Here is a 27079-nt window from a genome sequence, read left to right as displayed (position 1 = left end):
CCTCTGCCCATCTAGGAACTGCTCTGTCTAATCCACCAGGGTGGCTGGACATCACTTCTACAATGAAAACAGAAGGAAAACACAGAACATTAAAAACCCAGCCAACTGAACTCAGAAGCAATCTCCCTCCTCAGGTAGGTTCCTGGAGATTCCCCTCCATAAGTAACAGGCTTCTGAATGGTGGTGACTTCTGAGTGGGAATAACTGAATAAAGCATGATTCATTACTTCGCAGAGCTATTCTATGTGGTGAAGGTGAGCAGTTGGTGTCTGGGAACCATCACCTTTCCTCCTACTCAGGATGCACTTTTATCAGACATCAGCTGAGGATCCTGCAGAATTAGTTGGCGTTTGAGTTGCTTTTTTCAAATGGGTGTGTGTTTACTAGGATGTCTGAAATGCTTGGAGGCGCCGCTAAGGACAAAACCCAGTGTGTTTTGAAATCTCTGCTCTAGTTCATGCTTTTCTTTCTGTAAGATGAGAACATGAGGAGACTACAAACTCACCATGTTCTCCAAGGGTTGACAGACCTTAGTGTAGAGGTCTTGCCTAGATCGGAGGCTAGGTAGAGGCTGCCCTGGTCATGTCACTGCCACATTGTGGGAAGCTTCTGGAGGTGACCCAGAGAATAGAGGCCAGCAGTGAAGAGCATGGGGATCCTCTCACTGGAGGGGGAGGAAAGGAAGTGATGCTGTTGAGCATGGAATAGAGATTACTGGGAAGGCTGTCATGGGAAAGAGAGAATGCTTCTGTGTGTGCGTGGAATGTGCATCATGCATGTGTGTGCTTGGGTTTAAAAGATATGAGTAGGTAGAAATTAGGGGTCTAGATCTGAGCTCTGGTAAGTATCACATATTCAGAGATATTTGTTTTTATTTTTTGGCCATGACATGCAGCTTGTGGGGTCCCTGACCAGGGATTGAACCTGGGTCCTTTGCGTTGGAAGTGAAGAGCCTTAACCCCTGGACACCAGGGAAATCTGAGTATTCAGAGACACTTAGAGGTGGAATGTGTGTCCAGAGATGAGGGGCTGCTGAAGCAGAGGCTGGGACACTTGGCAGGGCACTTCCTGAGGGGGGTTCTACCATCGTAACATTAGCCCAGAGGACGTTTTAAGTTGCTAGATTACATGGTCAGCCTAGACGGCATTTTCAGTGCTCCCCAGGTCCCCCAGCTCCTGCACTCCTCCCCTCTCCTGGGCCAGTCCCCCCGCTCTGTTCAGAGAACTCACTCCAGAAAGGTCCATCTCCAAGCAGACCCAAACCATGTCCCCTTGAAGCATAAAACAAAAACTTTCAACTACAGGTATTTCCCACTGTCTGCCATTAATCAAAGTGAGATTTGAGATCACCCATACTGTCAGCAATATGTGAACCGTGAACTTCCTGATGTTCAAGCTGGTTTTAGAAAAGGCAGAGGAACCAGAGATCAAACATCCACTGGATCATAGAAAAAGCAAGAGAGTTCCAGAAAAACATCTATTTCTGCTTTATTGACTATGCCAAAGCCTTTGACTGTGTGGATCACAAGAAAGTGTGGAAAATTCTTCAAGAGATGGGAATACCAGACCACCTGATCTACCTCTTGAGAAATTTGTATGCAGGTCAGGAAGCAACAGTTAGAACTGGACATGGAACAACAGACTGGTTCCAAATAGGAAAAGGAGTATGTCAAGGCTGTATATTGTCACCCTGTTTATATAACTTATGTGCAGAGTACATCATGAGAAATGCTGGACTGGAAGAAACACAAGCTGGAATCAAGATTGCCGGGAGAAATATCAATAACCTCAGATATGCAGATGACACCACCCTTATGGCAGAAAGTGAAGAGGAACTCAAAAGCCTCTTGATGAAAGTGGAAGTGGAGAGTGCAAAAGTTGACTTAAAGCTCAACATTCAGAAAACAAAGATCATGGCATCCGATCCCATCACTTCATGGGAAATAGATGGGGAAACAGTGGAAACAGTGTCAGACTTTATTTTTTTGGGCTCCAAAATCACTGCAGATGGTGACTGCAGCCATGAAATTAAAAGATGCTTACTCCTTGGAAGGAAAGTTATGACCAACCTAGATAGCATATTCAAAAGCAGAGACATTACTTTGCCAACAAATGTCCGTCTAGTCAAGGCTATGGTTTTTCCTGTGGTCATGTATGGATGTGAGAGTTGGACTGTGAAGAAGGCTGAGCACCGAAAAATTGATGCTTTTGAACTGTGGTGTTGGAGAAGACTCTTGAGAGTCCCTTGGACTGCAAGGAGATCCAACCAGTCCATTCTGAAGGAGATCAGCCCTGGGTGTTCTTTGGAAGGAATGATGCTAAAGCTGAAAGTCCAGTACTTTGGCTACCTCATGCGAAGAGTTGACTCTTTGGAAAAGACTCTGATGCTGGGAGGGATTGGGGGCAGGAGGAGAAGGGGATGACAGAGGATGAGATGGCTGGATGGCATCACTGACTCGATGGATGTTAGTTTGAGTGAACTCCGGGAGCTGGTGATGGACAGGGAGGCCTGGTGTGCTGCGATTCATGGGGTCGCAGAGTCGGACATGACTGAGTGACTGATCTGATCTGATATGATACTCTATCAATATCAGTTCAGTGGCTCAGTCATGTCTCACTCTTTGCGACCCCATGGACTGCAGCACACCAGGCCTCCCTGTCCATCACCAACTCCTGGAGTTTACTCAGACTCATATCCACAGAGTTGGTGATGCCATCCAACCATCTCATCCTCTGTTGCCCCTTCTCCTCCCACCTTCAATCTTTCCCAGCATCAGGGGCTTTTCAAATGAGTCAGTTCTTCACATCAGGTGGCCAAAGTATTGGAGTTTCAGCTTCAGCATCAGTCCTGCCAATGCATATTCAGGACTGATTTCCTTTAGGAAATTTGAATTCCCTAATTCCTGATTTCCTGCCAGTCAGGAAGGACTGGTTGGATCTCCTTGCAGTCCAACAGACTCTCAAGAGTCTTCTCCAACACCACAGTTCAAAAGCATCAATTCTTTGGTGCTCAGCTTTCTTTATGGTCCGATCTCATATCCAAACATGACTACTGGAAAAACCATAGCTTTGACTAGACGGACCTTTGTTGGCAAAGTAATGTCTCTTCTTTTTAATAAGCTTTCTAGGCTGGTTATTGGAGAAGGCAATGGCACCCCACTCCAGTACTCTTGCCTGGAAAATCCCATGGACAGAGGAGCCTGGTGGACTGCAGTCCATGGGGTCACTAAGAGTCGGACACGACTGAGCGACTTCACTTTCACTTTTCACTTTCATGCATTGGAGAAGGAAACAGCAACCCACTCCAGTGTTCTTGCCTGGAGAATTCCAGGGATGGGGGAGGCTGGTGGGCTGCCATCTATGGGGTCTCACTTAGCAGCAGCAGCAGCAGGTTGGTCATAACTTTTCTTCCAAGGAGCAAGCATCTTTTAATTTCATGGCTGCAGTCATTATCTGCAGTGATTTTGGAGCCCCCCCAAAATAAAATCTGTCACTGTTTCCACTTTTTCCACATCTATTTGCCATGAAGTGATGGGACTGGATGCCATGATCAGCTAACTTTTTCAGTCTCCTCTTTCACTTTCATCAAGAGGCTCTTTAGTTCTTCTTTGCTTTCTGCCATAAGGGTGGTGTTATCTGCATATCTGAGGTTATTGATATTTCTCCCAGCTATCTTGATTCCAGCTCGGGCTTCATCCAGTCCGGCATTTCTCATGATGTCTCTGCATGTCAGTTAAATAAGCAGGGTAAAAATATACAGTCTTGACATACTCCTTTCCCGATTGGGAACCAGTCTGTTGTTCCATGTCCAGTTCTAACTGTTGCTTCTTGACCTGGATACAGATTTCTCAGGAGGCAGGTCAGGTGGTCTGGTATTCCCATCTCTTGAAGAATTTTCAACAGTTTGTTGTGATCCACACAATCAAAGGCTTTGGCATAGTCAATAAAGCAGAAGTAGATGTTTTTCTGGAACTCTCTTGTTTTTTCGATGATCAGCGGATGTTGGCAGTTTGATCTCTGGTTCCTCTGCCTTTTCTAAATCTAACTTGAACATCTGGAAGTTCACAGTTCATGTACTGTTGAAGCCTGGCTTGGATAATTTTGAGCATTACTTTACTAGTGTGTGAGATGAGTGCAATTGTGTGGTAGTTTGAGCATTCTTTGGCATTGCCTTTCTTTGGGATTGAAATGAAAACTGACCTTTTCCAGTCCTGTGGCCACTGCTGAGTTTTTCAAATTTGCTGGCATACTTAGTGCAGCACTTTGACAGCATCAGCTTTTAGGATTTGAAATAGCTCAACTGGAATTCCATCACCTCCACTTGCTTTGTTTGTAGTGATGTTTCCTAAGGCCCACTTGACTTTGCATTCCAGGATGTCTGTCTCTAAGTGAGTGATCACACCATGGTGATTATGTGGGTCATGAAGATCTTTTTTGTATAGTTCTGTGAATTCTTACCACCTCTTAATATCTTCTGCTTCTGTTAGGTCCATACCATTTCTGTCCTTTATTGAGCCCATCTTTGCATGAAATGTTCCCTTGGTATCTCTAATTTTCTTGAAGAGATCTCTAGTCTTTCCCATTCTCTTATTTTCCTCTGTTTCTTTGCACTGATCACTGAGGAAGCCTTTCTTATCTCTCCTTGCTATTCTTTGGAACTCTGCATTCAAATGGACAGTCTTTCCTTTTCTCCTTTGCCTTTCTCTTCTTTTCACAGCTATTTGTAAGGTCTCTTCAGACAACCATTTTCCCTTTTTGCATTTCTTTTTCTTGGGGATAGTCTAGATCCCTGCCTCCCGTACAGTGTCAGGAACTGCCATCCATAGTTCTTCAGGCACTCTGTCTATCAGATCTAATCCCTTGAATCTATTTCTCACTTCCATTGTATAATCGTAAGGGATTTGATTTAGGTGATACCTGAATGGTCTAGTGGTTTTCCCTACTTTCTTCAGTTTAGATCTGAATTTGGCAATAAGGAGTTCATGACCTGAGCCACAGTCAGCTCCCAGTCTTATTTTTGCTGACTGTATAGAGCTTCTCCATCTTTGGCTGCAAAGAATATAATCAGTCTGATTTCAGTATTGACCATCTGGTTATGTCCATGTGTAGAGTGTTCTCTTGTGTTGTTGGAAGAAGATGTTTGCTGTGACCAGTGCATTCTCTTGGCAAAACTCTGTTAGCCTTTGTGCTGCTTTATTCTGTATTCCAAAGCCAAACTTGCCTGTTACTCCAGGTATTTCTTGACTTCCTACTTTTGCATTCCAGTCCCCTACAATGAAAAGGACGTCTCTTTTAGATGTTAGTTCTAGAAGTTCTTTTAGGTCTGAATAGAACCGTTTAACTTAAGCTTCTTCAGCATTATTGGTTGGGATACAGACTGGTATTACTGTGATACTGAATGGTTTGCCTTGGAAACGAGCAGAGATTATTCTGTCATTTTTGAGACTGCATCCAAGTACTGCATTTTGGACTCTTTTGTTGACTGTGATGGTTACCCCATTTCTTCTAAGGGATTTTTGCCCACAGCAGTAGATATAATGGTCTTCTGAGTTAAATTCACTCATTCCAACCCATTTTAGTTCACTGATTCCTAAAATGTCAACATTCACTCTTTCTATCTCCTGTTTGACCACTTCCAATTTGCCTTAGTTCATGGACCTAACATTCCAGATTCCTATCTATGCAACATTGCTCTTTGTAGCATCGGGCTTTACTTCCATCACCAGTCATATCCACAGCTGGGTGTTGTTTTTGCTTTGGCTCCGTCTCTTCATTCTTCCTGGAGGTAGTTCTCCACTGATCTCCAGTAGCATATTGGGCACCTACTGACCTGGGGAGTTCATCTTTCAGTATCCTATCATTTTGCCTTTTCATACTATTCATGGGGTTCTCAAGGCAAGAATACTGAAGTGGTTTGCCATGCCCTCTCCAGTGGACCACATTCTGTCTGACCTCTCCACCATGACCCGTCTGTCTTGGGTGGCCCTACGTGGCATGGCTCATCATTTCATTGAGTTAGACAAGGCTGTGGTCCATGTGATCAGATTGGTTAGTTTTATGTGATTGTGGTTTTCAGTCTGTCTGCCCTCTGATGGAGAAGGATAAGAGGCTTATGGGAGCTTCCTAATGGGAGAGACTGAGTTAGGGGAGAACTGGGTCTTTTTCTGATGGGTGAGGGGTAAGGTATTATCTTCAGAATTATCAGGAATAGTTATTTGTGGCAGAGACCTTGCTCATCCAAACGCTGTTTGCTTCTGCCTTCCCCAGACTTTCAGATGATTGAAAAGAGATGTACTTTTTTAAAAAGTTTATTCATCTTAATTTTGTCTGCAGTTTTTCTTGGTTGCTCTGTGCAGATTTTCCCTAGTTGTGGTGGGCGGGGCTACTCTTTAGGTGAGGTGCACAGGTTTCTCATTGTGGTCCCTTCTCTTGTCGCTGAAGATGGGCTCTAGGGTGCGTGGGCTTCAGTAGTTGTGGCTTGGTGGCCTGGGTCATGTGGGACACCAAAGATCAAACCTGTTTCCCCTACATTGGCAGGCAGGTTCTTAACCACTGGTGCTCCAGGGAAGTTCATGGAGTAGATGTCTTAAGAGCGGTTACAAGATGGAAGAGGGCCATTCAACCGACATTAGATTTTGCAAGAGCAAAAAAATAAGGCTTTTTTGTGGTCCTTTGAGGCTGTTTGTTATTTCAGGAGAGTCTAATCCATCCTGCTTGATACATTGTCCCTGAATGTTACTGTTTCACACATAAGCTTTTATGAATACATCCATCATTCTTAGCCAAAAAGGATACCGAGTGCTTTTTTTAACATAATGCCCCCAAATCACTGGCTTGACAGGTAATGGCATCACATTTAGCTTTAACCTTTCTTTCATTTTTTGATCGGTAAGAGTTTGAAGTTGTTGTAGTGGTGTATGTATCTTAACCTTAGGAGATGGATGGAGAATGGTCTGACGTGCTCCAGAGGCCTCCTGGCATCACCTCTGTGTTGATGACTGCACGTGCAACACTTATTGGCACTTAGTAGGCATTTAATGAATATTTGTTAGAATACTGAAAATTGGAAGAATGCATTAGAATAACGAGAGCCGTTTAAATATCTGTAGCTTGCTTTTCAATTTAAGTTACCTTGCTTATTTAAATTTGACGTCAATGTGATGATCAAAGGCAGTGGTTTTCCAATTTGACAAGAAGTGGCATGCCTGGCCACTTGTCTGAATTTAAAAAACAAATTTGGTGAAACAAAGAATAAAGGATAAGACAAATATAGGCCCTGGAATCAGACTCAGCTTTAAATTCTGGTTACATCTGTGTGAACTTTTGCAATTAAAGTCCTCAGCCCTCAATTGCATGTTGGTAAGATTATGGAGATATTGAGTTTATGTAACTATTGTAATAAAGGAGAAGGTATATGTAAAATACTTACTGTAGTCCCTACAACATAAGTATTTAAAGAATATATATATATATATAGTTATACACAAACACACAACCCTCAGTATTTGCAAGATTTTGTCTGTGAATGCACCTACTCACTAAAATTTCTTTGTAACCGCAAAATCAACACTCATGGCGTTTGATGGGCCATGTGTGCAATTGTGTACAAAGTGATAAAACATTTGAGTTGCCCTGTGAGTATGTTCTCAGCCGAAGGCCACACTCTGTCTTCTGAATTTCAACTCTCACATGGCAAACAAATGCCTTTTTTACAATCTAGTTCCTGCCAAGTATTTTGCACTTTTGTGCTTTTTATTGGAAATGTTGCCATTTAAAATGGCTCCCCAGGAGAGTGCTGGAATGCTCTCTAGGGCTTCTAAGTGCGAGAAGGCTTTGATGTGCCTTATGGGAAAATGTGTATGTTTAGATAAGCTTTGTTCAGGCATGCATTGTAATATGGTGGATTTGAGTTAAAAGCTAGTGAATCAAAAATGTACATGAAAGAAGGTGTCTTTAAACAGAAGCACATGTACAAAAAGATTCTGTGTTGACCAGTTGATCAGAATGTGACCACAGCCTTGCATTCCTCCAAGGAACACTTGATCAATATTTGCTAATTCAGTGTACTTGGAGAGTTTATAGAATATAACTGCCAGGAATAGCAAGAATCAAATGTCTATGTGATAAAAGTTCCTTTATATTCATTTCATTTATAAAATGAAACTTTCGAAAAAACCTGTTCATCTCTCAACCACGAAATAAAAATGTAATATGTTTTAGAGATCCTGCAGTGTGGTAAACTATAGTTGAGCAGGCTGAATCTAACCTCATGAGAAAAATCAATGATCATAACTGATAGTTGTTAAGATATTATGTCAGAAACATCACCTTCATCATTTCATTGAATCTTCAAAATAAATATAAAGCTTAGTGTTATCTGCATTTTGTGGATGGAAGTTGAAACTCTACAGGGTAAGCTGATTGCCTGGTGTCATAATGAAATACACAATAGGAATTTAAGCTCAGGACTTCCTCTTCTTCTTTTTTTTTTTAATTATTCATTTCTTTGGCTTCATCGGGTCTTAGTTGTGGAGCAGGCTTGGTAGTTGTAGCACTCTAACTTACTAGCCCCGAGACACGTGTGATCCTAGTTGCTAGACCCAGGATCGAACCTCTGTCCCCTGCCTTGGAAGGCGGCTCGCTAACTACCGGACCACCAAGAAGTCAGAACCCAGGACTTCTGACTGCATTTTCTAAAGCTTTTCCCTTGATCTCTACGTGATGATAAATAATGCTTCGTAAAATGATCTACACACTTTTGCTCACCTAATGAAGAGCACAGTTCAAACCCCAAAGCTGTCACTAAGATGATTGAAAGCAATAAAGATGCAAAGACTGATATTTATACAAAAATGTCAGTCAATTAAAAAGATGAAACTCAAGAAAAAAAAAAAAAAGAGAATTTCTCATTTGTAGGAGCAGTGAACCACCTTGTGAGGAAAGACACAGACAGCCAACAATCGCGGGGGCTCTGCTTATCCCGTGTGTGGGTGTGCGTATCGTATATTCCTCTTCTGAAACCATGTTGCTTGTCTCTATTTTTTCCTTATTTCCTGTTGAAACTGGGAGAGACAGAGTTTCAGAACTTTTCCATACATTTCTATGGCAGACACCGAATTGCTTCTTTGAGTTGTCTGTTGAATGAATAAAGATCAGGGTATTCTGAATCTCTTTCAAACTTTTATAAATTCACGTTTTGAATAATATATGCATTTCAGGTCCAATTGGTGCCTCATATACGCATAGAAGAGTTTCTTTACCACAGCAGTTCTATCATCTGAATCAGGTTATTTGGGTTGCCTGGCAGAACCTGTCTGGATACTTGTTTTAATAATTGCAAAACAATAGTTTGTCAAACAGGCAGATCCTCACAGCAGTGCATTTTCTTTTAAATTAGGAAAGCTGCCATGTTCTAAGGCATTGTCTTCAGATCAATGCATTTGTTCTGATGATGCCTTTGGCTTATCTAATGTTTACAAATAGAGCAAGTAATAGATTTACAGAATTACAGAGCTGGAAGGCACGTAGCAGTTATTATTTCAACCACCTCATCTTCCTGATGAGGACATGAAGGCCTAGAGAGATGAAATTATTTGTCCAAGGTGATAAAACTGGTGGATGGCAAAGAGGCTTCTCTTCTCTTGCGGTGATCATTCCCTGGTCTGGAGAATGATCAGGGAGAAATCGAACCAGGAGAAATTGCACCAGTCAGGTCGTTGGCTTCTCTATGGGAAATTAGATTTGAATGAATTAGCAATGGGAGGTGAGCCAAATTCTTTTGGCCATGCTTTTCTACAGTGGATCATATGAGGCCTGGAACAGTGATTCGATTGAGGCTACTGTCTTTTTATTTTATATTTGATGGCCAATAAAACAACAGGTTGATGATTAGATAGAATTAAAGATTTCGACAATGAGGCTACTGCCTAGCTAATTTTCACAAATCTTTTTAAATATCCCAAACTCACTTTTCTCCTCTAGGTAATCTAATAGCAGTAGAAGATGGTTGATGATATCAGCAGCTTTTATGATGTGGTTATACCCTTATTCCAGAAAGTGTTCTTTGACACATTTTTAGGAAAGAATATAGTAGAACAATAAAATAACCAATTTCCTGTGCTTTCTCTGAAATGGTCAGTAGGAGACATGTTCAGGTCTTAGCATCCATATATGGAATGCATCATGATTCAGGAAACTATGAGCGAGAGATGTTCGGGCGGCAACTCTTCAATCATCGACTAAGGATAAGAACCCTAAAACTGTCTGCTTGATGAGATTGAGAAGGTACTTGTACAGTAAACATTCTACCTGAAATAATTGGTCGTAAATGTCCCAAACTGTACTCTTATCTTCTCAAATATCTATATAGTTTAAACATCAGCCTTAAAACTCTTGATTAACACTCAGCTTGGTTTCTGCAATAAACAGATGCAATGGGTATGAATTACTGGCTAGCACTTGAGTGCAATAAATATTATATTTCTTTATATTTAAGAAATCAATTTATCTGACGTGTGTCCTCTAGCCTTGAAGCTAGAGGAAAAGGCCAGTCTTGGTCATTCTTTGGGGTACCCTCTCTTTAGGGCCACACAGGGCCCTAGAGACATGTGGGGGACCCACAAAGAGATCCCTCAGCCTGATAGCTTTCTGATCACCAGGAGGCTGCTGGATTCTTGCTTCCACGGGTTCAAGATGAAGACCTGGGGCTTTCCCAGATGTGGGTCTCACTTGTCTCTCCTCTTCTGGCCTGGTGTTTTCCTCCAGGTCAACGCGTTTCCTTGGTGGTTTTAATCCCTCTGTGCCAAGCTAGGCTTTTGAAGCAATGACCGTAGTCCCATTATGGAACATTCCCAGGGGAGGTCCAGCCACCTTGGACATCCCAGTCTCTATCCATATGTACAACCCTCTTTTTTCCTAATCCCTAAGTAGCAGTTCCTGTCCTGACATGGGACCCACCCCTCTGACATTCAGATCCTTTTACCTCTCAGACAGCCCAGGATAAATGCGGTGCCCCTTCTCTCATGGGGGTGGGAAAAATCATACTTCCAGGCTTATCTCTCTTGCTGGAATGTGGTAGAAAAGCACCTTTCCTTATCAGGAGGTGGTCTATAGGAAAATAGACAGTTTCTCTACAGATTATCCTGTGCTATAAATCATCATGTGATCTAGACACCAAGTTTCCCCATCTGAAAACAGAGAGATAACATTTCATGCTTTCTCACTGTATGACCAGCCTTCAGAGAAGCGGCTTCTCTTGTCTAGGGTTTGCTGTTAAGGGACCTTCTTCTGTGGTCTGTTGGGCACACAGTTTGTGGTTTTAATTGTTAATCCATCTAGTTTTTCTAGAGAATGTTGGCTATGTTGAAGGAGTACAGCCACTGTTAGTGATACTGGCTAAAAACATGACCTCAGAGTCCCAAGCGCTATTCTCGAACCTGAAATATACAAAGGTCTTTGGAAGCCAACAGCCCTGGGTCACTGGAAGGCGTGATGGCCACTTTGTCCCACCTGTTGGAGTCACTTAGTTGGAAGCAAGAGTCCTGGGTTAAAGGCCTCCTTGTGAATTCTTACTGTAATTACATCTTGATTAGTGCAGAGTGCAAATCGTTACATCTTCATTTTGCTTTTCCATCAATAGAATGGATGAAATGTTAATACTTGGACTTTCACTTTTAGACAGTAAAACTAATAGACGAAGAATGCTAATGGGCCAGGGAAGCAAAAACTAACTTTGGCAATGTTTTTCTTGATCTTTCTTATCACCCAAGGCAGCTGATTTTTAGTCAAAATAAGTCATAAAGAAAGATGTATATATATAACTCTGTTGATTTAATATTCAAGAATTTCGCTTTTTTCATGGAGCTCAGCTCGATGCTCTGTAATGACTTATAGGGGTGGGATGGGGAGTGGGAGGGAGGCTCAAGAGGGAGGGAATATATGTATACTTATGGTTGATTCATGTTTTGTACATCATAAACTAGCACAACATTGTAAAGCAATTATTCTCCAATTAAAAAAAAAGAAAAAAAAAGAAAAGAAAAGAAAGAAAGATGTACCCAACCCGACTATATAAACAAACCTAAAATCTATTGATTCACGGAGAGTGTCTTGCTGGGAAATGTCAAGTGAACTATGTGTAGTAATTAGAATATAGAATGGGAATGCAGAAAAAGGAAGAATTTTGATTTTTGAAAAAAAGTCTTATGTTTCATTCAAAGGCTAGTTATACCTAGAAAGTCACAGAATCTGGATTTAGCATCTTATCCATCTATCTGTTTCCAGTGAGATTCCGTTTCATTCTAAGTCCCACTGTTTGGCATGCTTGTCCCATTGTTGGCATCCCCCAACACTGGATATTGATGATGCTCACATTCTGGAAATCTCCTTCAGGTACTCATCCTAGGGCGGGAAGCATGCTTCACATCAGGCATCAGACATGAGCTCCTTTAAGCTGCCTTCTTCCAAAATCCCACTTTCCAGACTCAGTCCATTTCACTTCTTGAGCAGATTTGGGAAATAGCTGGCCATCAGTCCAAAGGCCATCATCCTTGATGAGTCTCAAGAGGTATTCAGTCTTTAGCCTCCTTTCTTCTGGTCTTGCCATTCCAGATCCTTTATCCATCTACATACAGCAACGGTGTATGTAATCCCTCATACACTGTTCTTCTTTAAGCCAGCTCTGTGGCTCTTAACGTATAATTCTACAACATACACCACTTACTGTGATACCGGAAACTTACGACAGGCTATATGAACATTTCATTACCTCGAAAGGAGCTTATTCTCACGTGACTCTGCCCTTCCTCAAGCTCACCGTGTGCCTGGTCCTTGCTGGGCCAGGCTGTGGACCAGCCTGGCAGAACTAGAGGCGGTGCAGGGCTGTGGGAAACCACAGAGCCAGGGTTAGGACATCTGAGTTCCAGTCTTAGTTTTCCTTATGGCCGGGATGCTGGGGAACTGATGTTTATTAAGCAGGGTTTTTTTTTGGACATAAATGTTTTTCTTTTAAAATATTTATTTGACTGCACTGGGTCCTACTTAGTTGCAGCATGTGGGATCTAGTTCCCTGACCCGGAATCCGACCTGAGACTCCTGGATTGGGAGCATGGAGTCTTAGCCACTGGACCACCATGGAAGTATTTTTTCCCCCAAGCAGGTACTTTGAATCCTCACAATAATAATATGAGGTTGAACCATTAGCATAATTTTTTGTATAATCAAAAACTCCATCCTGAGTTGTTGTTGGATTTCATTTAAAAGCCATGTTATTTTTTTTCCATTCCTATTATCTCTTTAATTTGTTTAAAAAGATACATGGAATTCTGTAGAATTAATGCAGCAAAATATAATAGTTCATAAACTTTTTATTATTTATCTTTTTTTTAAAAAAAGCCTACAGCACTCAGTATTCCCAGGTATTCTCCCACCCAAGTACTTACCAGGCCTGATCCTGCTTAGCTTCCAAGATCAGCGGAAATCAGGTACATTCAGGGTGGTATGGCCATAGACTTAAAATAATTTTAGAATTTATTAAATCAAATCTGTTCATTTGAAAAGGAGGGGGAAAGGACGTTTATTTTAAAAATAACATCTGTGGTGTGTGCTTGTGCAGCTCGTTTGCGTCTGACTCTTTGCGACCCCATGGACTGTAGCCTGCCAGGCTCCTCTGTCCATGGGATTCTCCAGGCAAGAATACTGGAGTGGGTGGCCATTTCCTTTTCCAGGGGATCTTCCCAACCCAGAGATCAAACCCATGTTTCCGGTGTCTCCTGCAATGCAGACAGATTCTTTACCACTGAGCCACCTGGGAAGCCCTAACATCTTCAGTAAATCTGCCCAAAGGGCATCCAGTGCATGGTCCACCTCCCCTCTGACAGGAGGGGGTTGGAAAGATGTCCTGGGAGACCTTGTGCTAAGCCAGGAACGCTCTGTCTTGGCTCCAAGTTCCTGAATTCTACATGTCATTGGACAAGATGCCACTTAAAAATAATTAAAGATGGGCCAGCATGGTGCCATAGATCTCAAGGGAAAGATGGTGCTAGTTATAGTCAAATGGTTGAGACAAGGGGTCACACGGTCTTGGTAAGGTCAAGGTGAACACAGGGTCCAAGCCAGATGGTGTCCTTTCAGTCCCATGGTTCCCAGCCCTGACCCCAGACTGGAAGCAGTTTGTAAAACTTTGAAACCTACTGATGCTCAGCCCTGAGCCAAAGGATTCTGATTTAATTGGCCTACAGTGTGACCTAGAGTGCATAAGTGTTCAACCAGGTGATTCTAACCCTCAGACAGGGATGAAAACCACTGAATCCTAATTCAATGCTTTCAGAATTTAATTTGCATACGAGTCACCTGAAGCTCTCATACATTATGAATGTTCTCATCCAGTGGCCCAGGATTGTACCTGAGATTTCCATCTCCAATAAACTACCAGGCGATGTTGATGTTTTTGATCCATGGAGCACACTCAGAGTAGCAAGTTTTAAGAGGCTTCACCCTCTTAAATTGTAGAAAGTTTTCAGTTGAGATCATTCTGTTCTCTCTCATGCATTCCCTTTAGGCTGTGTCTGTCTGGATATGAAGTGTGCAATTTGTGGTCAAAACCATGGTTAAAGGAATGACTATGGATGAGCAGTTCAGTTCAGCTTAGTCACTCAGTCATGTTTGACTCTTTATGACCCCATGGACTGCAGCACGCCAGGCTTCTCTGTCCATCACCAACACCCAAAGCTTGCTCAAACTCATGCCCATTGAGTCAGTGATGCCATCTAACCATCTCATCCTCTCTCTTCCCCCTCTCCTCCCACCTTCAATCTTTCCCAGCATCAGGGTCTTTTCCAATGAGTCAGTTCTTCACATCAGGTGGCCAAAGTATTGGAGCTTAGTTTTAGTGTCAGTCCTTTCAAATGAATATTCAAGACTGATTTCCTTTAGGACGGACTGGTTTGATCTTCTCACAGTCCAAGGAACTCTCAAGAGTCTTCTCCAACACCACAGTTCAAAAGCATCAATTCTTGGTGCTCAGCTTTCTTTATGGTCCAACTCTCACATCCGTACATGACTACTGGAAAAACCATATAGCTTTGACTAGATGGACCTTTGTTGGCAAAGTAATGTCTCTGCTTTTTGATGTGTTGTCTAGGTTGGTCATAATTTTTCCTCTAAGGAGCAAGCATCTTTTAATTTCATGGCTGCAGTCACATCTTCAGAGATTTTGGAGCCCCCCCAAAATCCTTGTTTCCCCATCTACTTGCCATGAAGTGATGGGACCGGATGCCATGATCTTCATTTTTTGAATGTTGAGTTTTAAGCCAGCTTTTTCACTCTCCTCTTTCATCAAGAGGCTCTTTAGTTCCTCTTTGCTTTCTGCCGTAAGGGTGATGTCATTTACATGTAATCAATTCAGGCTCTGAGTAGGCTTCTGTTTGCTCAGGAAAACTGGATTGCCTGGTGATTTTCTAACATTTCCCTTCAAAGTCTCATCCAGCCTAAAACCTCATTCTCTGTCCACCAACGTTTGTCCAAGACAAGAAGCAGTGCTATAAGTCTGTGGTCCTGAAACTAATTGGGGCTGGAAAACCTTCTTGCTTTAGCTTTTGATATTCTGGATTCTTTTGATCCAGGTATTGGAGGGCAAGTCATGTGATGGAGCCAAAGAGCCCTGTCTGGGTCACAGTCTGACCTCTGGAAGTTCTTGGGTTACTTTGAGGTTTATAGAACTGACTCCCAAGGGCACAGACCAAGCAGTTTCTAAGTGGTAGTTAATACAAAGTACTTTTATTTCTAGATTGTTTCAGTTCAGTTCAGTTCAGTTCAGTCACTCAGTCATGTCCGACTCTTTGTGACCCCATGAATCGCAGCATGCCAGGCCTCCCTGTCCATCACCAACTCCTGGAGTTCATTCAAACTCACGTCCATTGAGTTGATGATGCCATCCAGCCAACTCATCCTCTATCGTCCCCTTTTCCTCCTGCCCCCAATCCCTCTCATCATCAGAGTCTTTTCCAATGAGTCAACTCTTCACATGAGGTGGCCAAAGTATTGGAGTTTCAGCTTTAGCATCATTCCTTCCAAAGAACACCCAGGGCTGATCTCCTTTAGAATGGACTGGTTGGATGTCCTTTCAGACCAAGGGACTCTCAAGAGTCCTCTCCAACACCACAGTTCAAAAGCATCAATTTGGATTAGCCAAATAGATACATGCAAAATATATGCAAAGCTAATATCCAAAGTTTTAAATACACAGACATAGAGAACAGACTTGTAGATACATCAGGGGAAGGAGAAGGTGGGAGGAATTGAGAGCAGCATTGAAACATACACATTACCAGGTATAAAACAGCTAGCCGGAAGTTGCTGTATAGCACAGCGAGTCCAGCCCAGTGCTTTGTGATGACCTAGAGGGCTGAGATGGGAGGGAGGGAATCTATGTACACTTACACCTGTTGCGAAGAGCCAACTCATTGGGAAAGACCCTGAGGCTGGGAAAGATGGAGGGCAGGTGAAGGGTCTGACAGGAGGTGAGATGGTTGGATGGCATCATCGACTCGATGGACCTGAGTTTGAGAAAACTCCGGGAGACAGTGAAGCACAGGGAAGCCTGGGGTCTCTCACTGAGTCGGACATGACCAAGCAACTGAACGACAACAACCGATTCACATTGTCGTACGGCAGCAACCAATGCAACATTGCAAAGCAATTATCCTCCAAGTAAAAATAAATGAAAAATAAATACAAAGCAGTGGCAATTTTCATAACTTGCAAACTCTGAGTTGTTGTGATCAGTGTTCCTTTTAGGAATGTGGACTTAAGGAAGCTCATAGCTGAGGCTGGATGGGGAAGCCAGGAGATCCCCTTGTGGGCACGGGGGATGCTGGCTAAGGGTGAAGGAGGAAAGCGTACATGCATGTGTTCTCCTCGGGGGACAGTATCAGCAACAACTTCTTTAAAATGACTTCTAAAGTCTCAGCCTCCCTCCAGCCCAGGCCAAAAGGCTACCCTCTTTCTCCGTCTTCCTCTAAACTTAGCTGGCGCTTTATCTCCGCTGTGCTTCTGGCACGGATCACTTTTCTCATCTTTTAATCCTCTATAAATATTCATAGGCTATAAGAAACGATCCCAGGAAGCTGGCTCCCTGGTTGCATAGCTGATGCTTCTGGATAAGTAAATCATGCCCACCCCTTGAGCATGGAGTATGGATTAGGTGACGCTGGGGACGACAGCAGAATGAAAAGAGCAGGAGTCGGTATCTATTCCCAGGCTCAGTGACCCGCCCACCCTCTCTCACTGTACCCACGATGGTCTGGGTTATGCTCTCTTGCTCACCACTCTAAGAATGGCACCTGCTGGGGGTGGGTAGGGGGTGGCAGTGTATCAAGAGTCCCTCTTGGGGAAGCCGACTCTGCCTCTTGTCTGAGATTTGTGAGGAGAGGCACTTCAAGCAGCGTCCAATTAGCTGGTCATTAATTCTTGCTCAAGCAATAAGCAAAGAATACAGCCGGATGATGTCATAACTCTTCGGGTCCAAACAACTTAATGAGTATTTATGTCCTAATGACTTCTCAGCCATGTGCAAAAGTAATGCGCATACATTGAACGAAGTCTTAACTTTGCACTTTATCCTCAAATAACCACACTGACTCATGGGTGCATTTGCCTGTCAGGCACCGTGTGACTTCTCAAATCTTAGAATTAGACTGGATGCTGTCAACTGTATTCCCTGTTCCTCATTGGTTGGTTGGATGGATTGGAGGTACACGGAAGCCTCCAGAAGTCCAGCTTCCTGGGAATGTGGAGCGCATGGAAAGGATGGTAGCATCTCACGCTGAAAACAGTGAATTTTACCTGGAGGTAGAGGTTCCCATGGGGTCTGATGGATTCACTATGCCTTCTGGGATTGTAAAAGATCTTATGGGCTCTCCTGTTTGTTCACTGCCTTGTCCAGGGCACCTCTGCACAGAGTTTGAGGATGGGGGCCATAACTAAAGATTCTGAGACTGAACTCAGAGGGAAGAAAGCCTCTTAACTGAATAGTGTTTGAGGACCGAATGCCTTGAGTGTACTGTACCCACAATGCAGCAGAACGTTTTAAGATCAGTCTGGAACAGAGAGGGTGCTATGTCATCCTAGCAAAGTCCTAAAGTGTGTGTGCGCTAAGTCGCTTCCATCGTGTCTGACTCTTTGTGACCCTCTTGACCATAACCCGCCAGACTCCTCTGTCCATGGGATTCTCCAGGTAAGAGTACTAGAGTGGGTTGCCATGCCCTCCTCGAGAGGATCTTCCCGACCCAGGGATCGAACCCACGTCTCTTACATCTCCTGCACTGGCAGGTGGGTTCTTTTACCACTAGTGCCACCTGGGAAGCCCCATTTTGGGCACCAAGGAGTGATTTAACGGAAGAGAATTTTTCCACGGACACAGCTTAGGGCTTGGTTTCAGGATGATTCAAGCACATTACATTTATTTGCACTTTATTTGTATTATTATTACCTCAAGTCTACTCAAACCATCAGGCATTAGATCCTGGAGGTAAGGGACCCCTGTCCTAAAGTAAAATGTGATTCCTTCTCTTAAATAAATAGGTCAGTGGAGAAGACATTTCCCCCCTCATTCTTCACGCACTGGTTCTGAGCACCTGGGATATGTCAGCGGACAAAATAGATAAAGATTCTGTCCTCATGAAACTTACATTCTGTCCTCCTTATCTCAATGCCTAGAAGAATGTGGCATATCATAGCCCTAGTAGTCTTTTGTCAAGCAACATGAGAAAGTTATAAAAGGGCTTTTATCTCCTCTGAAGTTCTATTTAATGGCTTATTTTCAAAGATTAGGATTCTGCAGAAAACAGGAATACTTAAGATATTTAGAACCTAATCAGTGACTGAACTAGAGGGAATTATCCTATATTAATGAAAATCAATGATCTATGAATAGGATATTAATGGAGACTGATGATCTATGAATGCAGTGTGGGTGAGGAAGCAGTTCTTGCTAATAGGCTGATTATACTCAGACTGTTGATACAAAACTGAATCGGAATGATGGTTCTGGTAAGTCACCCTCATCCTTGTTTATTCTCAGGAAGTGTTTAATGGCACGTGCTTTGGAATATGGGATATTTGATAGTGTTCTTTAATTTTCTTCATGGCATCTAAGAAATAGCACATGGATTTTTCTATTCTGTCTTGCAGCCTCAGAGAGCAGTATTCACTTCCTAACATATCAGATGAGAAGGAAGAGAGATGCTTCATTTTGTCTAAATCATGAGAGCCATTTCAGAACTGGCTGTAGTGGGAAAGGAGTCACCCAGTACCTTTGTGGGAGAAGCTGGAGCTTTTCCATCATATTCTGAGTCAGCTTTCACCCAACCCATCCCCCCCCATTCAAAAATAAATTAATGAATAAATCATTGCAATAAACATCTTGTGAGATTTAATTTACGACCTGATTGTGGCACCAAAAGTCCCCTAAGCACCATTTTCTGGACTTTGCACTAAAACAAGTTAGCATGAAATGTGGCCTCTATATAAGATGAAAAATAAAAATGATTTTCCCCGCATCAAGGGTTATATATCCATGAGTATAAACCACATCATCCATAATCCACAACTTAAAAATAACCATTGCCTAAGATTTTTATTTATAGCCTGCTAGTCTTCATAGTTTTATATGTCTATGTGCATAATTTAATAAGTAATTTGGTTTACATCCCCCATGTAATTTCTGTCTTTTCATTTATATTATATCCTGCACATTTCTCCAGGTCTCTAAGTATTTTTTCTTTTTTTTTAAGTATTTTTTCTAATACATAGTTTTGACTGCTGTATTTCAGAGTGTGAGTAAGTTTTAGTCACTTAGTTATGCCCGACTCTTTGTGACATCATGGACTGCAGCCCACCAGGCTCCTCTGTCCATGAGATTTTCCAGGCAAGGATACTGGAGTGGATTGCCATTTCCTTCTCCAGGGGATCTTCCTGATCCAGGGATCGAACCTGGGTCATTTCAGAGTGTAGAGAGCCACAATTTATTTAATTCATTCCACTTATGAATATCTAACTTGTTTTTAATCCTATAAAGTGAGTTTAATGAAATTATCAGAGATTTTAAATTTAGCTATCATAAGGCATTTTTTAAAACACGAAAGTTGATATTAACTGAAATTTACTAGTTCTTTTCTTCATTTATTCATCACATGTTTATTGAGCATTTACTACCTACAAGGGGATGCTGTCCTCTGTGAGAGGCACAAAGGGAATCTACATTTTGAGCCCCAACTTTGCACAGTTTGCATGGAGTTGAGGCCTTTACCTGCAGAAGGGGCTGGACTGTTGGGCTAAGCTGTGTAGGGACAGCTGTGTAAGGACAGCCGCTTTGCAGCCAGGCCCTAAGTGACCTGGTCACACTGAACTGTCAACAGCGTGTGCAAAAAACAGTGATACTTGAAGAAGAATTCCTCCTGTCATGAATTTGGTTTAGGATAGGAAAAGAGAGAGAGAGAGACAGAGAAAGGAAAGGCAGTTTATCATAGGGCCTGGAAATTAGGAAAATTATTTTAAGAGAACATGCATATTTTCAAATAATCCCTACTGAGAACAGATGCTGAAGCCTGGGAAATGTGTTCTGACTCTGAAGTTTATCTGTTAGTATTTGGCCTGTAGCACCGTTGCCATCACTGGAAACTAGTTGACATTGAAATACGGTGCTGGGTCTCAAGTCAGGAGAGCTGATCGCTGCCATCTCCTTTTTGGCTTATTAATTAGGAGTCCTGCACTGGCTGATGTATCTCCCGAGCTCCAAGCTGCCCCATTGGTCAAGCTGGATTTGGGGACAGCTCAAATATTTAAAAAACAATACAACGGCAGACAGAATAAACTGCATAATATCACAAAACTTGGAAGACAGTATTGTGGACAAAAACTCTTAAGTAAGAAAAGCACATACTTTTTGGGGGAATGTATTATGGACTTTATTATTTTTTAAATTTTTATACAAGTTTTAAAGGTTGCTTTCCATTTAGTTATTTCAGAATATTAGCTATTTCCCCCATATTATACAATATATCCTTGAGCCTGTCTTATACCAAATAATTTGTACCTCTCACACCCTGCCCTGTATCACACCTTCCTCCTTACCACCGGTAACCACTGGTTCATTCTCTGTATCTGTGAGTCTGCTTCTTTTTTGTTATTATGAGTAGTTTAGTGTATTTTTTTAGCTTCTACATATAAACGATATCATGCAGTATTTGTCTTTCTCTGTCTAACTTATTTCACTTAGCATAAAGCCCTTGAAGACCATCCATGTTGCTGCAAATGACAAAATTCCATTCCTCTTAATGGCTAAGTAACATTCCATTGTACATATATGTACCACATCTTCTTTATCTGTCCATCTGTCAATGAACACTTAGGTTGCTTCCGTGTATTTGCAGTTGCAAATAATGCTGCTGTGAACATTGAGGTGTGTGTGTCTTTTTCAGTTGGTAGAAAACCACCTGTTTTTAAATGCATCCATTTACAGAATTATTTCAAAAGCCCCTAAATTCTTTGTGAGAATGAATGAAAGAGGGAGAGAGAAAAGGAGGAAAGGAGGAAAAAAGAAGAAAGAGAGGAAGAGAGAGACAAAGTGTCGGAACTAAGAGATGTTAGTGAAGCCTCACTTGGATGGGTGTGGGGGTTGAAGGTCTTCCTGTGACTCTGGACCGGAAGGCAGACAGGTCAGTGAGAACACCATTACCCCATTTCCTGGAGATTGTGTTACTGCCTTCTCTGGCAAAGGACACCCACTTAGCGATCTAGCGGGTAAGCCTTTGAGAACTATCAATGGATCCTCTCTGCTTGGTTGAAAGAAAACCTGCTCTAGTCTCCTAAGCAGTTATTTCTGAACTTTTTTTTAATTCTTTTCTCCAGTGGGATGCTAAATCAGGTCTGATCCCAGAGGCTAGGGTGATCAACTCATCCCCGTTTGCTCAGATCTTTTCCCATTATGGGCTTCCCTTGTGGCTCAGCTGGTTAAGAATCCTCCTGCAATGTGGGAGACCTGGGTTCGATCCCTGGGTTGGGAAGATCCCCTGGAGAAGGGAAAGGCTACCCACTCCAGTATTCTGGCCTGGAGAATTCCATGGACTGTATAGTCCATGGGGTCACAACGGATCGGACACAACTGAGTGACTTTCACTTCACTTCACTTTCCCATTTTAGCTCTGAAAGCCCCATGTCTTGGGAACCCTCTCAGTCACAGATACACTGGTACCCTGCCAAAAGCCACATTGAGGGTTTGGATACTGTGATCAACGAATCGGAGGAAAATGGCTTCCTTTTTGAATGCAAAATTTCCAGAAAAAGATGCCTTATTTGTAGTCTCTGAAATATGCAGAGAGACCCTTGTGGAGACCAGAGGCATCAGAGATTGGCTGAAGGTCACGCAGTTCAGGAGTGGTGGGGGTCCAATTCCACTTTGATTTCCAATTTTGAGTCAAAGCTGTTTTCATTCCCAGCTACTGCCTTTGTTTGCCTGTAGGGGATATGGGCTTCCCTGGTGGCTCAGATGGTAAAGAATCTGCCTGCAATGTGAGAGACCCAGGTTCAGTCCCTGGGTTGGGAAGATCCCCTGGAGTAGGAAATGGCAACTCATTCCAATATTCTTGTTTGGAGAATCCCATGGACAGAGGAGCCTGGTGTGATAACAGTTCTGACTTTGCAGAGTTGGAGACAACCCGAGCGACTAACACGCACATAGGGAATATAAACTTAGTTTCGATTGATGAAGACAGTTAGACATAGAGGCGTAAGAAAAATTAAACTCTGGGTCTGTACCAGGATGGTAGGATTATTAAAGAGAAGAAGCTCCCACGCAAATGCAACATTAAACTACTTTCTTATGCACAAGATAAGATTATCTTATTTGATGAAAATTCTATGGTGTGTCGCTCCTGCCAGAATGTGGTATGTAAGGTATCAATTGATAAAATCAATTCTGAAATGTTTTTTAGGGTCCAGTTTACAGAAAAGCAAATTATGCTTCACGAGTCAGCATCCATTCAGACTGCAAACATTTGATACGTTTTTCATGTCTATCCAAAACCATAGATGGCCATAAATCCTCAGAAATTGATAAAGATGCTGGAAACTTTGGAAGAAAGATCCAATTTCCTTCAGAAAAGTGGATAGAAGTCCTTTCATATTACAGGTCAATTGCATATTTGTAGCTTTTATTAGCATTTCTAAGTCAGAGCAGAGTGATTCTGCGTGCCTGCAGGAGCGGTACAGCCCCAGCTAGAGTTTTATCATCACCGGGTGATGTATTACTAAGTCTGGCAATGAGGCTTTCAAGAGACGTCTTATTTCTCGTAAGCCCCTATAGAAATAATACCACTCGGTTTCATCCAGAGTAGCTAAAAACTTCCCGAATGGTGAAATCTCTGGGTAGGTCCAAAAAGGTTCTCTAGGTATTGTGACATGCAGACGTTTTCTGAATTAAAATGTCCTTTTGCAAGTATTTATTTGTATATCAATTATTTGTCTTTTATTGAGACATGGTTGACTTACAAATTTGTGTCAGTTTCAGTTGTACAACATAATGATTCAGTATTTTTGCAGAGTATACTCCATTTTGGATGATTAGAAGATATTGGGTATAATTCCCCATGCTGTACAGTAAATCCTTGAGGCTTATCTGTTTCACGTGTAGTAATTTGCGTGTATGAATCCCATTTGTCCCTCCAGTCCCCCTTTAGTAGCTGCAAGTTTGTTTCTGAGACTGTGAATTCGTTTCTGTTTTGCATAAATGTTCATTTGCATTATTTTTACATTCTGCATGGAAGATCTGGGGCATGGGTTTGATCCCTGGTTGGTGACCTGGATCCTACATTCTATAGCTAAGACCTGGTCCAGGCAAATAAATAACTATTTTTAAAAAGAAAAAAAAAAAAAAAAACTTTGACATCTCCGAAGTCCATCATCTGAGAAGGACAGTAATCCAACTCATAGTTATTGAAAAGATGCAAGCAACTCAATGTTGTAATGCATTAAAAAAGTTAATTATGTTTTCTGTTAGTAAACCCTTACAAGTTAGATTCTTTTTTCCCCTCCCTGAACCCAAAATAACTGTAAGGTCACAATGGAATGTGCTAATAGCTGAGGCTGTGTATCTCAAAATAGTGATAGTCCCATCTTTTCAGTTTAGATAAGCAACATCTGCTCTATAGTGTTTGTCTTTTGGTCTAAAAAAATATTGTACTTTCAACTTCTATTTTAGCAGATTTGGGTTGAAAATAACCTCTCACAATAAACATAGTAACTGATAATAAAATTAGCATGACTTTGTCAATTGATATAATCTATGCAACTGATGGATCTGCTTCTATCACTTTGGCAAATCCCTTATTTATTAGTTATATCCATTTATAGCACACAGATGTCTGATTCATTCATTTCAAGTCCTGATTGTTCAATGTTTACTTGAAGTTTTGGCTTTGGTTAATAAATCATTTCTTGACCTCCAAGAGTTTATTTAAAAACAAAAACAGAACCTTTCTTTCCTCCTAAAGAGTGGTCTCCCGAACTATCAGATGAAACCATAACAGACTGCAATCTCTGACCGCAGTAAACTAGGAACTTTTAATTGTAGCCCAGGTTCAAAAGCAAAATGTTCAACCCCTCCCAGGTGATCTAACGCTCCGTCAAGGATGAGGACCACTGAATCCTAATTCAGTGCTTTCCAAATTTAATTTGCATGAGTCACCTGAAGCTCTCATAAATGTACGCTCTCATCCAGTGGTCCAGGGCCGAGCCTGAAATTTGCATCTTCAATAAACTACAGGTGATGTTGGTGTTTTCAGTCCGTGAAGCACACTCATGAAGTAAATGGCTTTAAGTGGCTTCGGCCTTCTTGGCTGTTAATGATACCCTGGCCCTCAAGATTCTTCAGTCAAGGTCTTTTCTGTTCTCTTTCATGCCCTTTCCCCAATTCTTGGATTATTGAGCTCTAGAATGAACGTGAGACTCTTCCATCTTCAGCTACCAAGGAGGCATGCACTCAGGAAGGGACTAACCTGGCTTGTGGTTCTCTCCGGTTTTTTTTCTCCCCAGCCACACCTCTGAGCTCACTTAAACCTCCGAGGGTGGACACTGCTCCAGTGGTTCCATCTCCCTATCAAAGAAGAGATTCAGACAGATACTGTGGACTCTGTGCAGCCTGGTTCAACAATCCTCTGATGGCCCAGCAGCATTACGATGGTAAGAAGCACAAAAAGAATGCGGCAAGAGTTGCTTTGTTAGAGCAGCTGGGGACAACTCTGGATATGGGCGAACTAAGAGGTAAGAGAAACTTCTATTTTTTGCCATGGAACTGGGCTTTCTGAGAAAGGGTGGTGTTTTCACAAATTAGGATGATTCTTCTTATCGCTTTGCTTACTAAGGACAATTCTAGGCTTCTCCAAAAAGAATAGAAGAAAACAGAAATGGAAATAAAATTACATTTTGCCATCTCCTTTCTAAGTGTTTAGGGTCGTCAGATTTTGATTGTGTTTCAGATCAGAGCTGTCCATCCATGAACCAGAGTTTTTCCTTCTGCCTTATCTTTAAGCACCTTATCAAATAAATGCTTTTGTACATGAATTGTAAGGGAGCAGATGCAACAAAGGCCAAATGCCATTATCTTTGTTTTAAATTTGTGTGCTTTTATGAAGTCAGCTGAAACAAAGCCAACTGTTGACTCTATTTCATGGCTTGAAGTAAGCCCAAGAGCTTTGCATGCATTTTAGGAAGTTGAGGTAAGACAGTGCTGTGGACCAGTGTGGAATCAATACTTGGCTCCTTCCATTCCCCCACCTGACACATATTGTCTGTTGCTGGGAAACCACAGAGCATTAGAAGTCCATGTGAGATTTTACAGAAGCTGTGAAGTGGAGACTTGTAAGTCATAGGATGAGGATCAGTCCTATGGATTCCTAAGGAAGCCAGAAACCAATCTGTGGGACCTAGTAGAGTATTGGATCGTCAGCGACCACTCAAGCAGTTTTGGATCACCTACACAGTTTTGATCAGCTGATGTTGGCATTGTAGAAGTAGAAATGCATTTTCTCAGAAACATAATTCTACAAAGGGTGTTCTACTGTATCTCAGATATTTTATGGGTTAGATACTCTTTTAGGGACTGACCTGGGGATCATCCATCCTAATAACTGTAATAACAGAATTTGCAAATCACTTTTGAGAATGCAACCTGGGTTTAAATTGGGTTTGGTTTGTGGAGCCTACAATTCTTATCACTCTGATTGGGCTATGAGCCTCTAAGAGGATGAACCCAGAACATGTCTAGATCAAATAAGTGGAATAGAAGATCATGCTGAGTGAGCTGAGAGGAAGAACGGGTCACTTCTAACTGTGTTGGTTGGGGAAGACTTCACTAAAGAAAGGGACTTGTGTTGGAACTAGAAATGTGGGTGGCATTTTAACAGATGAGAAGGCATTCCCTTTGAGCAGAACCATGCACATTCTGGTAAAAGAGAGGAGTGCGTAAGAGGTAACTGACAAATAAACACATTGTCATGGAGGAATCCTGTGATACGGCATAGATTTAAGATCGGAGGTCCATTAGGACATCTATGGAGCCTAATGAGAGACTGAGTTTTCCAAGATACATGATTAAAAACAAGAAATAAGAGCAAAGAGCAAAACCACTTTATTTTTGTGTAGGTCTTGTAGCTAAAGAGAACCAGCATGGAGCTTAATATTTTGGTGTGTTGGATAATCACATAGCAGATGCTTTTGAATGGTTGGTCCTGTTGCTGTCTGTTGGGGAATTACTTGTGTTCTCAGTCTCTGCCTTGTTAAAAAATACAGGAGGAGTTATTTTTTAGCTGAAGGCCTCTCCACAACTCGCTGTTCCTGGCAGATAACAAGTCTGCTCAGTGACTCCTTCATGGCAGGCACCGAAGGAGAAAAAGAGGGCTTTATTTATGTTTTGTGCCAGATTCTATGATTTGGAGAAGAATGATTCCTAGAGCACATTCTTCTTGTCTGTTTTGAATTATCAGGGCTGCCTCTTTTATGTACAACCACATCTTAATGATTTGGGTGT

At 42.0% G+C, this 27079-nt stretch overlaps 1 protein-coding gene across 1 annotated transcript in view; it reads left to right on the top strand.

Moving 5' to 3' along the window:
* ZMAT4 (zinc finger matrin-type 4) overlaps nucleotides 1-27079 on the top strand; it is a 376717-nt gene that overhangs the window by 212304 nt on the left and 137334 nt on the right. The window contains exon 5 of the mRNA XM_027530022.1: nucleotides 25087-25314. Within this exon, the coding sequence (XP_027385823.1) occupies nucleotides 25087-25314 (228 nt within the window). The remainder of the gene's footprint in view (nucleotides 1-25086; nucleotides 25315-27079) is intronic.

The sequence above is a fragment of the Bos indicus x Bos taurus genome, chromosome 27 (assembly GCF_003369695.1).
Source record: "Bos indicus x Bos taurus breed Angus x Brahman F1 hybrid chromosome 27, Bos_hybrid_MaternalHap_v2.0, whole genome shotgun sequence".
NCBI lineage: Eukaryota > Metazoa > Chordata > Mammalia > Artiodactyla > Bovidae > Bos > Bos indicus x Bos taurus.
This window is presented reverse-complemented; position numbering and strand designations above follow the sequence as displayed.